The following is a 16,641-nucleotide window of genomic DNA, read 5'->3' as shown; positions in this document are numbered from 1 at the left end:
TGAACCTTTCATGGTAAAGGAAAAACATGATTAGAAGGATGAGGCTCTGGTTGGATTGACTGGCATAAAGACATTAAAACCAGCGCTATTACATTCACTAACCCAGATGAATACACTATTGTTCACATAAAATAATTTAATTTAACCATTGCATGCTTTTCAGAGATTCTCACAACATAGATAAAAGATTAGTTCTTTAAGTTGTTTCTCAGACATTGTCTCACCATAATGAGAAGGGAGCTTAGACAGGCTACATGAGAAGGGAAGCCTAAAGGTTTCTATTAGGCTCTTCTCTTTGGGGAGGCCTCAAGAATTAAGCAGAAACAAAAACAGGTACGTGTTTTCTTCAGTTTTTCTAATATGTCACATAGCTCATATTTGACCAACATTGATTTTCTTCATATTTTGGTTGAGGTATTCGTATCATTCTAAATTTACAGGAACAGTTTGGCATAATTAGTATCTGTTCACATGCAAACATATGCCGCTTCTGCCTTTGCATTTTATCAGGCTTCTGTGATGTCCTTTATTGTATGAACTTGATATTTGGAGTAATTCCATGGTTGAATTGGACTTCTAAAATAAGTTTAGATCATTCTGAAGTATGCTCGCCATAATTCTCTGGAATATTGCCAGCATCCAATATGTTGCATATATGTTCTCTTAACACGCTTTCTTTCTGAAGCTGGACGTGCCAAATTTAGCACGTTTGCATTGGCCAACACAACTGCCAGGTTATCGGGATGTTTCAGCGCCTCACGCTGTTATGTACTCTATTATATGTGGTCACCTTGACATGCATGCTCGAAGACAAATTAGAGGTCATTGGATTGTCAATTGAGGCCAAAGTACTACAGGCTTCGAAGAGCGGTGTTCACAATGGTTATTGGCTGAATCACCTCCTATCCAAATCTAAACAGACCAAAGGTACCAGAGCAGCAGCTTATCTTTCAATCTTACTAATTCTAATCATATTGGTTAAATAAATGGTCGGGGTTGATGACTTGATGCCCACTAAAATGTACCTGCAGCAGGTGCTTCGGTTCGACGTATGTCAATCATCTTGCATCGTGAAGAAAAGGAATGAGAAGCCAGTTTCTGAATGAAAACAAACCTTCTAGATCTATTGAGGTCTATAAGCTTAAAATTTTTCTTTCAGAACTGTCAAGCTCTAATAAATCAGATTAAATATCAACAAGAAAGATAATTATGGTACGGTCTGTAGCAGCCCATCACGATTTGTGATGTAAGCTTACTATTAGTGGGCTTTTATAGTCCGGGACTCATCAATTACTGGGCTATTTTTGCGTTGAGTCCGGCCCATATCACACCTCTCACGCAAACAGGCATCGAGAATTTATATATATATAGTTGTACAGTCGACGTCATCGCTTGGGTGGGTTGCGGGTTCGATTGCTTCCTCCTCGCCGCCCACCGAATCCAATTGGCGAACCAAGGCGGGATTGCGAGCGCGAATCCGCCCTCGAGACTACTCCATGGCGTCGTCGGCCGACGCCGAGAGGGGAGGTGAAGAAGGGGACGGGGCAGCGATTAGCGTGGTGGAATGGCAGGGTTGGGGCACCTCCTCCCCGGTAACCGCAACGGTGATGGAGGTGATCAAGGACATCAAGGCCTTGGCGAGAGATTCCGACGCCCCCATGACCTTTGGCGGCTTAGGTGGGAAGCTCAAGGTGATTAAATCCTCTCTTTCTTCCTTTCATATTCTCTTTCTTTTGATTTGAGCTTCGTACATGTATCTGCTTGAAGAAAAGCTTGTCCGCAGCGACGATTTCGTTAGTCGCAAGTGTATGCGTTAAAAGATAAGGAGGTTCGTTAACATCTGTGGTTAGATTGCAGAAATCACCAGTTGATAATATTACACTCATTTTATCCCACGTTGAAGCCATCTCGTTGTGGAAGAAATGGATATTAATGAATTCGCTTTAGCTAATGTATTAAATAACTATCCTCGGATCTGTTAATTGACGTACTTTTGGTATATCATTGCTTACAAGTGATTTGTTTCTACCGGAATGGTCCAATAATTTTATCAATTCAACTTACTTCTGAGTGGATATTTGTAGGGTACCTTCAAGGATCAGGAGGATAAAAAGCATAGGTCAGTTTATGAATCCATATGTGATTCTGAAAATAAGATGCAGTTCTTTTCTGCAAGGCAAATAGCGTGTCGTTTGCTTGGAAATCGAGGACACCTATGCCGGAAGGTACCAGTATCTTAGACTTTTGTCTCTTTCTACTAGAAAGTTCTATAATTGTGACACTAGAAACTCCATCTTTCCTGGTATCCAGGCGATCACCAGTATATGTTTATTTCCTTGCTGCCTGCTTCCACCGTGGCACATGAATATAAAAAAATAATGTTATTTTAATGGCAATTAATATTTTTCTACCTATTAAATTACTCATAGGTTTTTATTCTTTAACACTAGAGACTCTATCTTTCCTGTATAGAATTCATGGTGATAAGTGGTGAATGATATTCTTTGATAATTTCATTTGTTATAATGCATCTGAGACTAAAATCTTTGTTCCTCGTCTAATTTTATTTTGCAGTGCTGGCTTGCTATGGAAGATTGCATGTGTTCTAGGCTTGTTAAATGCTCATTATGGTGCAGCATTAAGTTTTGGCTCTATATGCATCCAAAGGTCTTATTTTTATTATCTATTATATGCAATGCTTTCTGCTACTGTCTTCTTTTCCTTCCCTGTAGAAATCCATTCTATATGTTTCTCATTCATACAGGACTTCTTGCGCCAAAATAACACTGGAAAGTTGTTATGGCAAATATTTGGAATTCAATCTGCAGCTTTGTGCCTTTTTGGCATCCGTGAACATGAGGATATCATGTGGAGTGCTTTCAGAGATTCAGGTTTGGACCTGCACTTTCTTCTGCTGAAAGAAAAGAACTAGCACAGAAGCTGTATAGATTGGCTGATAGTAGATTGTTGGCCACCACTAATGAAAGAATTTAGAGGTCTATATGTTTCTTGTTTCAACAATTTATTTGTGAAAATTTTATTATTTGTAGTGCTTCAACAGTGTTTTAACCTTTTTTATAGTTGGCATACCCTAGGCCGCCTAGGTACCTGCCTAGGCCAAGCAACAATCTGAATGCCTAGATGAGACCTAGGAATCTAATAGGTATATCTGAGGTTCATTTTTTCTGTTGAGAATTTGCTTACTACAGATAGTTTTATGCTTTGGAGCCATTATCTTTCAATATTGATGCTTCACAAAGGATCTGTTATTTTATTATCAAAATTCATAATATCATGAATTTAGGCATTCTAGCTATGGTTGTGATGGCAACAATACAATTTATTAGAAACTATGGATTCTGTTGGTTGGTATATAACCGTCTTTTGCAGTAATTTCCTTATTTCAAATTTCTTGAATTGTATTTTTAGTATCTTTGACTGCTTGACTTCAACTGAGAATCTGCTCCAATTTCAGGGAAAGGTATGGTATGGTTTGTTTATCCCAATCAGAATTCATCACCAATGTCTGTTGAGGATCTCTTTTCAAGTGGCCCATTTACTGGTCTTGAGAGTCAAAAGATGGTAATTTTTGTTGCTTTTGCTGAACCTCTTATCATGCATTCAACTTTATGAACCTCTTCTATATACCCGTAAACTCTTGTATGTAGTGACTTCATTATTGTTCTTTCGCTATGCAAATTTTCATGGAAAATTTGTAATGATTAAAATAATTTATTATGCTACCTTTTCAAGTTTCTGATAAGATTGAAGACCTAGTTGAGAACTTATCAAACAGGCATTAGTTTGGCAACAAAAACAAGTTACTTTAGCTGCATTTTTTAATAACCAAATAGTGATGTTCTTGTGGTTCTCAGGGAAAGTGCGGCATTTTCATTTAATGTTGTGATCTAGTATTGTGGTGTTGTTTTCTATTGTGAATTACTCAAACAAAGTCACTGATGTTTGGTATACACATGTGAACAACTTTGGTAGCAGCTTGTTATAGAAGTCGTGATAGATACTCCCAAAGCCATGTGCTTATGAAGAGATTGACTGCATTGGCTATACGAACAAAGTAGTTCAGGACATAATTTGTTGACTTGGTGACGGATCATGAGAATGTATAGTGGTGGCCAGTAATAACGAGTAATTTTGGTCTATAATTAAACTAGACACAACCATGAGATGTCTTAATCTGATTGGCATGGCCTTTTAGAGAAGGCATTTTATGGAGCTCGGCATATATGGTCCAAACAGTAGCAAAAAAAAAGAGATCCTCAAGGGCTATGTTTTTGATGGAAAATAAAAGTACAACCATAGAACTAAGTGGCTGAACTCTTTGTATATGCATTTTAAGTTTCTTTCAACTGTATATTGTGCTCTTTCTCTTCTCTGAGAAAACACTAGGAAAAATAATTGGTGTTCCTTAAAGACTGGTAAATGTTATATGAGGTTGGGTAACAGTTCAGATCTTTGTGATTTCTGATCTGTTGTCCTCCTAAAATACCTATCTTATTCATCCTATGATACTCTCTGATCTTGGTAGTCTTCACCATCGAATTTTCCAAGTGATTGGCATTTTGGTCTTCTACAGTATAGAATGGAATTCATTGTAGCACCAATGACTAAAACTTGTATCTGCCATTTTCCCAATATGTCACTGAACTTATCTATTGCATGAGATATACACAGAATTCTTACTTGAGCAGTAAATCACATCATTATGGAGCATGAGATTGTCTTTTATTCATCATCAGTTGTAGATCGAGATGAGTAAGAAAGTCTGAAGCAACCCAGTTGCTTATTTGTCAAGGAGAACAACTAGATCATCAAAGAGTTTTATGATATTATTGTAAAGGGGTTTGTCCGCAACCCAGGCTTTGTAACTTTGAAGTCTGTCCTTATAGGAGTTTTGCCTTCCATTTTACTGTGTTTCGTGCCTCTTTGACAGCCATTTCATGGACAATAATTAATGCATCTATAGTGACAGTACATAGGAAATTTGTATTTAAGTAGTTAAGATTTTAGCCAATTGACATATAGATCCTCCTAAGTAATCAAGCTTTTTAGCCAATTGTCATCTAGATTCTTCCTGTATGCTTGTAATTAATACACAAGTAATCAAGACCTTTAGCCAATTATCATGTTTTAAAGAACGCTTCCAAGTAAATATCCATTCTGTGGTTGTAATGGTAGATTGGTCCATCATAACATCCTCCTTTGGCTGCCCAACTCACTGTCACTTTTTCAAATCAATGGGAACTATTGCAGCGAAATAAATTAACTAATGTTTATTAGTAGACCATTGAAGAAACTGAACAGATGTAGTAAGCTCATCCAGAGAGAGGGGCTTCTTTGATTGATAATTAAGGAAAACAAGTGATGAACAACCTGCACAATTTTTTGAATCATAAATGTTTTCACTAATATAGTTGGATGTGTGATTTAATTGTCAGTTTTGTCAAGAATCAGGTAAAAGATCACTAGATGTTGTAAACTGTTATGCTAGGCATACATGATTCTGAGAGCAGGAAAAGGATGCCAATTTAAATGCTAATAATTAGTTATGCCCATTGCCTTCTCTTGGTCATGTGCCTTCACTTTGAAATCATGTATTTCATTTGCAGCATTTGTGAGCATCTTTTTGCCATAGCACATCTCCATAAGGATATTAAGGGGACCAAGTAATTTAAAATTAAGCTTCACTATTTCCAGGATCTTGGTGAGAAGCCATTGAATTTTGTTCTGATTGATGGTACTTGGAGCAACTCATCTGCAATGCACAGACGTTTGAAGGTATTTTGTACCATCTTTTTCTCTATACTTGTCCTTCTCTATGCTTTTCATTTTTCTCTGTACTTTTCATAGTCACTAACTTATAGTTGAGGACTGTTTGGATGTGCAAACATCAGAAGATTTTGTTTGCTTTCATTGGAAAACATCGTCTAAGTGATCATCTGATCATCATCCATTGGCAGCATCGTAACTGGAATTGACAATGTTACCCTATTTATTGTTGTTTGGTGAATGCAGTCATAATTCTCCAATATCATTGCCTAATTACATCTAAAATTTTGAAGGCATTGTCTACCAGTGAAAGCTGCCGCTAGGGTCAAGTCAAATGGTTGTTTTAGTTGTTGTGTTGGTAGGAATCAGTTCTTGTAAATCAATGGTTGGTTTGCATTTGGTCAAAGAGCACTGGTGGTGAACATTTGGTCAAAGAACACTCCTCATGCTGTTTCTGCTATTTGTGGTCTTCTCTGTGCATCATTAGACTCATCATTATCATCCTGGTCATACATTGTGTATCACAACCATCATTATGTATCATAATATTCTTTTGGTGAACATTTTCATAGCTTTGATTAAACTTTTTTCAGAGCCCCAAACTTGAATCTTTTACAGGAGAGGTGGGCATTAACATGGGGAGAGGAACATCTGCCTTGTATTTCTCTGTCGACCCTGGGTGCCTCTGTAATGCATAAGTTACGGTAAGGACTGCACCATGCTATATTCGCCTTTGCTCAGACACTATTCCTATATGTTAATCTTTTCAGTGTTTCTGCTTTCGAAAACTGGTGTAACAGGCCTCAACCATCATGGGATCGAACCTGTACAGCTGCTGCTGCTGCTGGGATTCTCTGGGAACTGCATCTTGTTCCTAGACTTAGCATATATGGGTTGGATAAACAGGCTGAGGCGGTAGAGAATGCATTGGATGTGTTGCTGGATGCTCTTGTGCAACGGCGCTTGCGTAAGGGTAGGTCCATCACACGGAAAGAGAGGCACAACAACTGCATATAAAGATGACTAGCTCATTTCCTTGATCAGACAGACTCAATTGGGATCAGAAGTTTAGATACCTGACACTTGGAAGAATCACATTTTTGTTGTTGCTGATGCTTTGGCTTGGCATACACTGCCGAATATTTTGGGGTAGAAATGGTTGTAATTGCAAGAAAGATTCTAGCATGATATACGGTAGTATGCTCGTCCTCCGAAGTCGATGTCATTGATTTTGTCCATGTATCTGTCTTGGGGGAGAAACAATTTGGTGCACAATCTGGCTACCTATAGTAGCTTTTTTTTTTTTTTTTGGAGAGACAAAGCTTCTTCTTCCAACCATTTGTACTGAAAATTTTCTGGATTAGCCCCCAAATGGGAGGTTAATACATACTGTGTCGCGGAATGGCCTACATGATGTTGCAGTGCATTGAGGACAATATCTATATTTATATCTGTGTTTACATTCCCAAGTTTTACATTAAAAAGTAGTCAGCAATAGGGTCCATTTTGTCACTAAATCTCTCTTTCTATTATGGAGTGCATTTACAAAAAAGGAAGAAAAGGAAAAAGAAAGTTGCAAGTAAAAATCCACTCTGCCACTGGAGGTGCACTCACAAGAATAGCATCATCTTCTCTCCTCCTTACTAATTCGAATTATCATTTTTTAATAAAAATTCGACGAATTTTTCTTTATATTAAATGACATACGCGAATTTTCATGCAACAATGTTTATTCAGATGTTTATCTAAAATCATCATGCTAATGATCACTATGCATGCATCTAGAATTTATAGGTGCCAACATTCATGCATTGAGAACTTATACACGAAGGGATGGGGAGAGAGGAACCGGTGACATCGCTTGGGTGGGTTGCGGCTTCCATTGCTTCGTCCCCGCCGCCCACCAAAGAAATCCAATCGGAGAACCTCCTCCTCGGTAACCACGACGGTGATCGAGGACACGAAGGCATTGGCGAGACACCCCTACGCCGCCATGACCTTTGGCAGCTAAGGTGGGAAGCTCCAGGTGATTAAATCCTCTCGTTCTTCCTCCGCGTGATGCATCATTCTGATTATGCATGATGCATCATAGATGATTGTACCATCAAAAACAATCAAAAAGAGTGATACATACCGATCCGATACGTTTTGATCGATGTGATACGGCCAAAGTTGGATGAGGTTGAAATTGTCCATCAACGTCAAAATTAATCGTCGAGGACGGTTTTGGGCTTATGGAATCCTCACCCTCACCCTTCTTTCAGATGCTTTGTTACGGAATATGACATTATATGTCTTCATATCTAGTGAAAAGGCCTTTTACATGTGATGTCTCATATTGGGAGGGAAAAGATGACGCGACATTATATGCACTTGTGCAACGACGCTGGCGCAGGGATAGGTGAAGTGAGTCACATCAACGTCTGCATGTAAAGATGAAGCCATGTTTCTGTTTACCTGATTGCTTTGGATCCAACTCGTTTGTTGATGTTTGTGACTGACATTTCTACCAAATATTTTGGGGTAGAAATGGCTGCGATTGCAAGAATAATTTTAGCACTCGCTGCACCGTATCATCTTCCACTGGCTTCCCGCCATCACCTTCGTGTTCCTCGTCGTCACGCCACGACGCCCAACTTCGAGGCGTTTGCCACCGGCTCCGACCTGTTAAGACTCTTCTTTTGCTGCGAGCCCACCGGAGCACCAGGAGCGGCTCTCGGCCACGACTTGGGCCCTCGCGTCGCCGGCACTGGTCGTCGCCCTCATGCCGGGGTCTATACGATGTTCATCTACCGGGACACGAGTCTGTCTACCGAAGACAACCGTGTAAGTAAAGCGAAGACAACGCGATGCGAGTGGTCCGTATCTGTTGTGGAGGTGATTTAACATCTCTCTGTCTCCCTTTCTCCGCCACCGACCGGCTATTGATCCTCGAAGGGCTATGCCTTGTCCGAGTTATGTGGTTTGTCCGGATAGCGCCTTCGACTGGCTTCCCCAACCCCACCCCCCCACTCCTCCTTCGCGTTCCTGTTCCTCACTTGCAACCCACTCGACTCCGCATCCTAGTCTCGCCATGACCCCTCAGCACTGGCCTTCGTGTCGGTCGCCTACTCCAACGTGTTTGCTCTTCTTCTGCCTCAGGCGGCTGGAGAAGCTGGCTCCCGATGACCCACCAAAGAACAAGAAGCGGGCTTTGGCGGCCGTATGGGTCCTCGCCACCGCTCTCGACCACGCGTTTGCATGGCTGGTGGCGGAGATAGTGCCGTCGCTACTGGCTGTTGCCATGGCCTGACTTTACGTTCTGATCATCTACCCGCATGCGGATTGCGATTCCGGCAGAAGCAGGATTCTTGACGTTTCAAACTCGAGTTTCTTAAGTTAAGTTGTAGTATTTCACGTTTGCATTATATGCTCATACACACCGATGAGTCTAAGGGGAGAATTTCATTATTAAGGTACTTGATATTTGTCTCTTTCGAAGTGATGCTGACGCACACCGATAAGTCTAAGGGGAGAATTTCATTATTAAGGTACTTGATATTTGTTTCTTCCGAAGTCACGAATTGCTCAGATAACTTATAAGAAGTCTTAGATCTTTTTATGCTGGTCAATATAACCATGTGTATCAATAGTTATCTTAGTCTTGATAAATATCATGCTGAGTTGATTGGATCACTCTCATCGCTCATATAGCGCGAGCTCAGCTAGTATTAGTGATTGTAGATAGTTTATTCTTCCTCATAGCATAATCAATATACATCCACACTAAACAGAGGTGAATCCTCTCCTTCTATATCTTATAATTATCATATTTATATTCGAAAATATTATATTAAATATCAAAGAAATTAATAATTTAAAAAATTACATTAAATCAAATATATTTATGTCAAAATTTGAGGTTTAATAATCTAAATTACATTTTTTACTAACGTGAAATATGCCAAAAAAAAATAAATCTCATGACATAAAAATTACTTGTGGGCTAAATTTTTAATTCAAATAGATTTAAATAGTCTTTATGATAAAACAATCAAATTATATTTCAAATCAAGATCGTTGGAGTAAATTATGAAAATAATATGATATTTTATCATGATTAATTATATGAATATAATAAAAGATCTTATGGGATAATAATTATTATATTAAATATAATCAATCATAATATTATGTCTAATTCTTTATGTGATCCTTATTTTAACTTTATATATAATTTTAATTAATTAAGAATGTTATGACTAATTCATAATTAATTAAGATTATATGAATCACTAGACATGTTGGATATATAAAATTGACTCGTAAGCATGAATTAATATAATCAAATATTCATATACGAGCATTTTACCGATAATGAACATTTTATTTTACTAAAAATACTAAAAATCTTATATCGTCATGATTTTCAATACCAAATGTATCAAAAAGTTTTCAAAGAGAAATTAAAATCAAGTCATATTCATGGTATAAAATGAAAACTTTTTCAGGTTAATTTATTCTTATACCAACTATTAAAAAATTTAATACTAAAATAAATTTCTAAACCATCAAAAGTACAAGGAAACTAATGTAAAAATAAAATTGTGTACATCCAGCTATTATTGTCGAAAATTTCAGCAATGGTTTCTCTTAGTATTTTGGTACTTTTCGGCTCAGAACTCTTCCTTTAAATGATGTAGGAAATCTTTAATACTCGAGAGAGATATAGAGCCCAAGGATCAAAACCCTTATTTATATAAGTGTTCTCCCGTCAAAAACATTTATTACCACTAACTTCGTAATGAATTAATTTAAGTTTATAACATTTGGACTATGATGAAAAATTATTAATAATAATAAATAAAAAATTAATAATAACGATTATAATTATAATAAATAAAAAAATTAATGATAATGAACGATGAACGAATGGTTACAAGTTGAGCCCATTATGTTAAAAACAAAAAGCGAAAGACAAAAAAATATATAGATCACATTTAAAATAAATAATAACTATAAATCCATAAATCATGTAACAAATATATCTTCTAATATTTGTTCATCATCACTCAAAAATCATAAATAAATTAATTGCTTCATAATACGTTAAATCAATTAAAGAGAGAGAAAAGATCCTTACCGGTGATGTCGTCGTCGTCATCATATTTATACATTTATTTATGCAGTGATTGATAATCTTAGTCTTTTGAATCAAGACATAAGCTCTCATCCATTCTTCCAATTAGGAAAGGCTTCATCCGATACATGGAGTCGATCAGAAACAAATCCTCATATCAACAAAAAGAAAGGAAATAAATGGATGTGGCGGAGATGGTGCTCCGCCCGACCTGTTGGCTTAGACATTTTGTTCGGCTGATGGAACCATGCTTCTGCCGGAATCGCCATCCGCTTGCGGGTAGATGATCAGAACGTAAAATCCGGCCATGGCAACAGTCAGTAGCAGCGGCAATATCTCCGGCGCCCGCCATGCGAACGCGAGGTTGAGAACGGTGAAGAGGACCCAAACAGCCGACAAAGTCCGCTTCCTGTGCTCCGGTGGGTCATCGGGAGCCAGCTTCTCCAGCCGCCTGAGGCACAAGAAGAGCATCAACAGGTTGGAGTAGGCGAACGACACGAAGAACAGCGCGCGGGGGTCGTGGCGAGACTGGTATGCGTAGTTGAGTGAGTTGCAAGTGAGGAACAGGAACGCGGCGAGGGGATGCCAGTCGAAGGCGCTATCCGGACAAACCACCTGACCGGGATAAGGCACAGCGCTTCGAGGATCCATAGCCGGTCGGTGGCGGAGAAAGGGAGATAGAGAAATGCAGCAGTCCAGACACAACGGAGGGAAGACGGGGTTCTATGAGGAAAACAGGTCTCTCTCTATCTGCTTAAGGATTACGATTCAACGAAAGCTTTTTTCCTGCAGCACCGCAGAAGGTTCCCTCGCCAACAAACTTTGTGGGTCATTAAGTTAACGCACTAAGCATCAGTACGTGTGTATCTCCGTGACAAAATGGCACTAAGCATCAGTAGTAAAAGACAGAGTGTTTTCGTTCAAGTTGAAAAAATATTTATAAGTTTATTTTAAAAATTAAAAAAAAGATGTATAACTATACTGAGTATAATAATATATAAAAAAAATTAATATAAATATAATTATAATTATAAAAAAAATATTAATCAAATAAATATGGCTATCGATATTTAAGAGCAAAATTTAACCACTTCACATGTACATAAGAAGTTGTCTATTATATATTTAGTTTCGTTTAGAAGATGAATTATTGGTTCTGACTTTCTAAAATCAAGAACTAGAATCAAATTGCTCAGCGTTGGTTTTTTGTTTAATTTGGAATCGGTGAATCTGTCATACCAATTTGATTTCGTTTCTAATTTGATTTGATTTTGATTCCAATCTTATGAGGATAATAATTATGATAAGACTCGTATGACGTCAGCTGGCCCAAATGACGCTCCACGGGCTGACAGCACCTGGTCAACACGGGCCATAACGTCTACCAAGACGCATTTACACTCCGCTCCGGCTCGATCCCTCACGCCACGCCAACGACGATGTCAGACGCCACTAGGAGTACGATCCTGCTCCCTGCAGGCAAGCATACCGGGTAACGGTAATTCTCACCATAAAAACCCTCGCGCCCCAAAGGAAAGGGCGAGGAAAAAAAACCCCTTACTACTCTTCACTAACTTGATCGTCGGAGGGGTCGGGCCGAGCACTCCCGACCCGACCTGTGTACAGGTACGAAGACGGGACGCCACCCATCGAACGACTCGGCGAGGAGCTCCCTCTCGGAGGAAGCGACAATTCCATCCTAATCGGACCACCTCCGCAGTCCCGGAGAACCTTCCTGAAAGATCTCTCGTCATTCGGGCCCGAACCAAGTCGCATCGATCCCGAGGCCACGGCTTAAGGTTGTTTCCACGAACCGAATCAAAGGACAAATTATGAGATCAGCACCTAAATATTATAGATTAGAAAAAGAATTTGCTTGCGGTCAAAACCACTTGATACGAACGAGGTTTGCACCTCGGCCACCGATCGTTCATATCTTTTTGCAGCCAAGTTTGTCGGCTAGGGAACCTTCTGTCGTGCTGCACCAATTTGTTCGTCGATCGAACGTCTTTTCCTCGTAAGAAGCTCCCATTGATCCTTGGATGCCACCTTTCTCTCTCTCTCTCTCTCTCTCTCTCCCCTTCCCCTGCCACCACCCGACTCGTGGGGGACTAATGGGTCCTCGCACCGCTCTCAACCTCGCGGTCGCTAGCTGACACCTTCCATGCAAATTAGCATACCTAAGAGTGATTACTCGGGTCCATTCGAGCACGAGGAGCGACTCTTGGGTCCTCGAGACCTCCCTCTCTCTCTCTCTCTCTCTCTCTCTCTCTCTCTCAACTCCGCTTACTGGTACTGGCCGTCGCCCTGACCGAGAACTGTGCACTGTTCATATAGTAGGCTGCATCACGCCAGAAATCTAATACATTACTTATTGGATGTGACGTGTGAACCAAATCGTTACTTTCACAAGTCATATCAGAAAAATCAAGTTTGATATCTCTATTTAAATTATAAATAAAAGTCTGAACTTTGAAGTTAATGTACCACAAGAAAAACATAATTATTTTTTTGTTTAATAATTTCAGATATGTTTTATGGCCTAGGAACATCTTTCTAGGGTATTTATAATAGTCCTTTTTTATAGTAGTGATTTGCTCCTCCTTCGTCAGGTCAATTGATCGAACCATGTAAATCTCTTTTTGGTTGTCAAATTACTCTTTGATAAATTTCTTGAGACTAGCTCTAACATAGACTTATAGATGGAACAAACCGAAACGACGAATAAGTATGATGACTCGCTGCCGCCCACACAAAAATATACTCGCAATCTTTTTCAGGCACATATATCACCTCTACTTAAGTGAGAGAGAGAGGAAACGGAGTAAATGCATGCATCAAGAAATTATTCGGGTCAAGTCAATATAATTAAATGCAATGCATCGAGAACATGAAGGCCTTGGGGAGAGACTCCGACGCCGCCATGACATTTGGCGGCTTAGGTGGGAAGCTGCAGGTGATTAAAGCCTCTCGTTCATCATCTTCCTCTTCACTTTATTCTGATTTGGGCTTCGTACCTCTATTTATTTTTTTCATTTTAGGGTTTGTACTTTCTAGATCATTAAATTGTCATCGCCATGCATTATGTATCACAACCATGGATGGATTGTTGTATCATTTGAAATGATATAAAATATTATAGATTATATTATTTTATTTAATTAGATAAGATATATTACAGATATGATTAAATTTTTATTATCATTATCGATCAATCGAAAATAATTCTAATTATGATAAAATTTCTTATAGATGACCGATAAACTATCATAATTATTTTTAACTCCTAAGGTACTTAATTATTTTGCTCACGTAAGATTTCAATACTTTAACTTATCATGATCGCTTGTTATTATGCTTGTATACTTATTTCTAGCATCGTAGTAGTTTGTTCTCTTACTTTAACAATAAAGGTGGATGGCTCTTATAGACAAGAGTGCTTTATTCTAGCCCTTGTCTCACCTACGGTCTTTGAATTAAAGAAATAAATAGTATATTATATAATCTATTAACAAAACACCTATTTTGTTATCTTTCGCTCTCACCTATATATAAACATAATCTAGGATGATACGACTCTCTACACCATCAAATCAAATAGGAGAAGAAGAGTCTACCTTAACGACATTTAAGGTACCATAGTGATTAAAAGATAGATTTAGACCCTCTCGTTTTGAATAATATCTCATAATCATCGCTTAACAAGATTCCAAACTTTTTTTCTAAGGATAAATTATGAGATGAGAACGATGTGCCAAAAGAAAAAAATAGTTTGCTCTCACTTGCAAACTCATAGTTAGTCGTCGATCACTCACTCGCAAACTCATCGTAAACCATCGTCAGTCATCGATCTGATAATTTTAATATCTAAAACAAACCTCATAGATAACAACTTACTAATGAACAAAAGTTATTATTGGATATCGAAGAGCTTAGATAACACCTTCGATTAGAAACTAATCGACTATGATGGAGATTAAATAAATTTAATAAGAATGAGAAAAAAAAAAAAGAGCGAGAACGAGTGAAAAAAGGGTGAGGGTGAGGATTTTACTAAGTCCAAAAATATCTAGTGACATGTGAAGTGTCATGTCATCGTGATCAGTATAATCATCGAATCGGATCGGTATATATCACTCGCCGTTTTGTATTATTTTTGATGGTATAATACATAATGCATATCAGAATGATGCGTAATCTACTAATCTACATAAATAGTACAAACTATGAACAACAGAAACGACACGCGGAGGAAGAAGGAGAGGATTTAATCTCCTGGAGATTCCCACCTTAGCTGCCAAAGGTCATGGCGGCGTCGGAGTCTCTCGCCAATGCCTTCATGTCCTCGATCACCGTCGTATGTTCTCTAATTGGATTTATTTGGTGGGCGGCGGGGACGAAGCAATGGAAGCCGCAACCCACACGAGCGATGCCATCGTTTCCTCTCTCCATCCCTCCTCCATATATAAGTTCTCGGTGCGTGCATCGTGGCACCTATAAATTCTAGATGCATGCATTTCAATTTGTTTCGATGCGTGCATAGTGATCATTAGCCTGCTGATTTTAGATAAACATCTGAATAAACATTGTTGCATGATAATTCGTGTATGTCGTTTAATATAAAGAAAATTGAGAGAGAGAGAGAGAGAGAGAGAGGCGTGGCAGCTCAGGATCAATGGAAGCTTTTGACCGTAAGCAAATTCTTCTTCTAATCTATAATATTTAGGTGCTGATCTCATAATTTATCGTTAAAAAAAGAGATTGGGATCTGGTTAGGCGATGTTTACGATGAGATATTAAAAAGCCATGATGTTGAGGCTCCCAAGGTTGTGAAAACCATTTCTTTCGGATCGAACCGAGCCTTTTAAAACAATATGAAAGCTTCAATTCTTCAGTGACAGTTTTTAAATAAATATTTATATAGTTTCGATCATATTTCGATTCAAATCAAATTGGTCTAATGGTTTATCGGTTCCAAATTGAATCGAAACTAATTTAATTGTTGTTCTTGATTTTAAAATAAATTAAAATCGATAATTCAATTCCAAACCAACCGTTCTAACTTTAAATCGATTAAGTATGTGAATTTATGTATATGTGAAGCGGTTAAATGTTATTTTTAAACCTAATAAAGATAGGTTCGAATATTGAGAGCCACATTTATTTGATTAATTTTTTTTATAATAATAATAATAATAATAGTTATACATATTTTTTTTAATTTAAAAAATAAATAAATATTTTTTTACTTGAACAAAAATACCCTAAATCTTTTATTAAAATAACTTGGTCGCATATGCTATTAAAAAAATAGATGACTAATTATCGCATGATTCTCGAAAAAAAAAAGTGATACTAATCATCTTAGATTGATTATTTTTTTTTTAAGATAATTAATTATTAAAATTATTTTTTAAAAAAAATAACATCTATGATAAAATCGGTAAATGTATGAGAATATTTTCGTCTAAATAGAAAAAAAAAATACCCCGAGGTGAAAATTAATATGATACTGTTTTGGGGGGATAAAAGATCGACCGAGAGAGGCAAACTGATAAGGGTTATTTGCGAAGTGCAAGTCACCGATGATTATTATTATTATTATTATTATTATTATTATTTGCGAAGTGCAAGTCATTTTGTCACGGAGGTATACGCGTATCGATGCTTAGCGCGTTAACTTAATGACGCAGTCAACTTTGTTGACCGGGGAACCTTCTGCCGTGCTGCAAGGA

At 37.9% G+C, this 16,641-nt stretch overlaps 1 protein-coding gene across 3 annotated transcripts; it reads left to right on the top strand.

Annotated features, from left to right (window-relative positions):
* The first annotated feature begins 12 nt into the window (after nt 1–12).
* LOC135605920 (uncharacterized) lies at nt 13–7,196 on the top strand. Of its 3 annotated transcripts, none has more exons than XM_065096538.1 (9): nt 13–927; nt 1,032–1,691; nt 2,085–2,225; nt 2,575–2,667; nt 2,765–2,891; nt 3,476–3,582; nt 5,716–5,796; nt 6,406–6,491; nt 6,588–7,196. In XM_065096538.1, exons 2-9 carry the CDS (start codon nt 1,497–1,499, stop codon nt 6,802–6,804), a joined length of 1,047 nt encoding a protein of 348 aa, XP_064952610.1. In that variant the 5' UTR covers nt 13–927; nt 1,032–1,496; the 3' UTR covers nt 6,805–7,196. The 3 variants fall into 3 exon arrangements, with proteins under 3 accessions (XP_064952610.1, XP_064952612.1, XP_064952611.1); XM_065096540.1 differs by having other exon boundaries at nt 6,381–6,491; nt 6,588–6,729; XM_065096539.1 differs by lacking the exon at nt 2,085–2,225.
* Nucleotides 7,197–16,641: the final 9,445 nt, after the last annotated feature.

Source organism: Musa acuminata, chromosome BXJ2-2 (genome assembly GCF_036884655.1).
Source record: "Musa acuminata AAA Group cultivar baxijiao chromosome BXJ2-2, Cavendish_Baxijiao_AAA, whole genome shotgun sequence".
Classification (NCBI taxonomy): domain Eukaryota; kingdom Viridiplantae; phylum Streptophyta; class Magnoliopsida; order Zingiberales; family Musaceae; genus Musa; species Musa acuminata.
The sequence above is the reverse complement of the archived record's forward strand: the minus strand, read 5'-3'. Positions and strand labels throughout refer to the sequence as shown.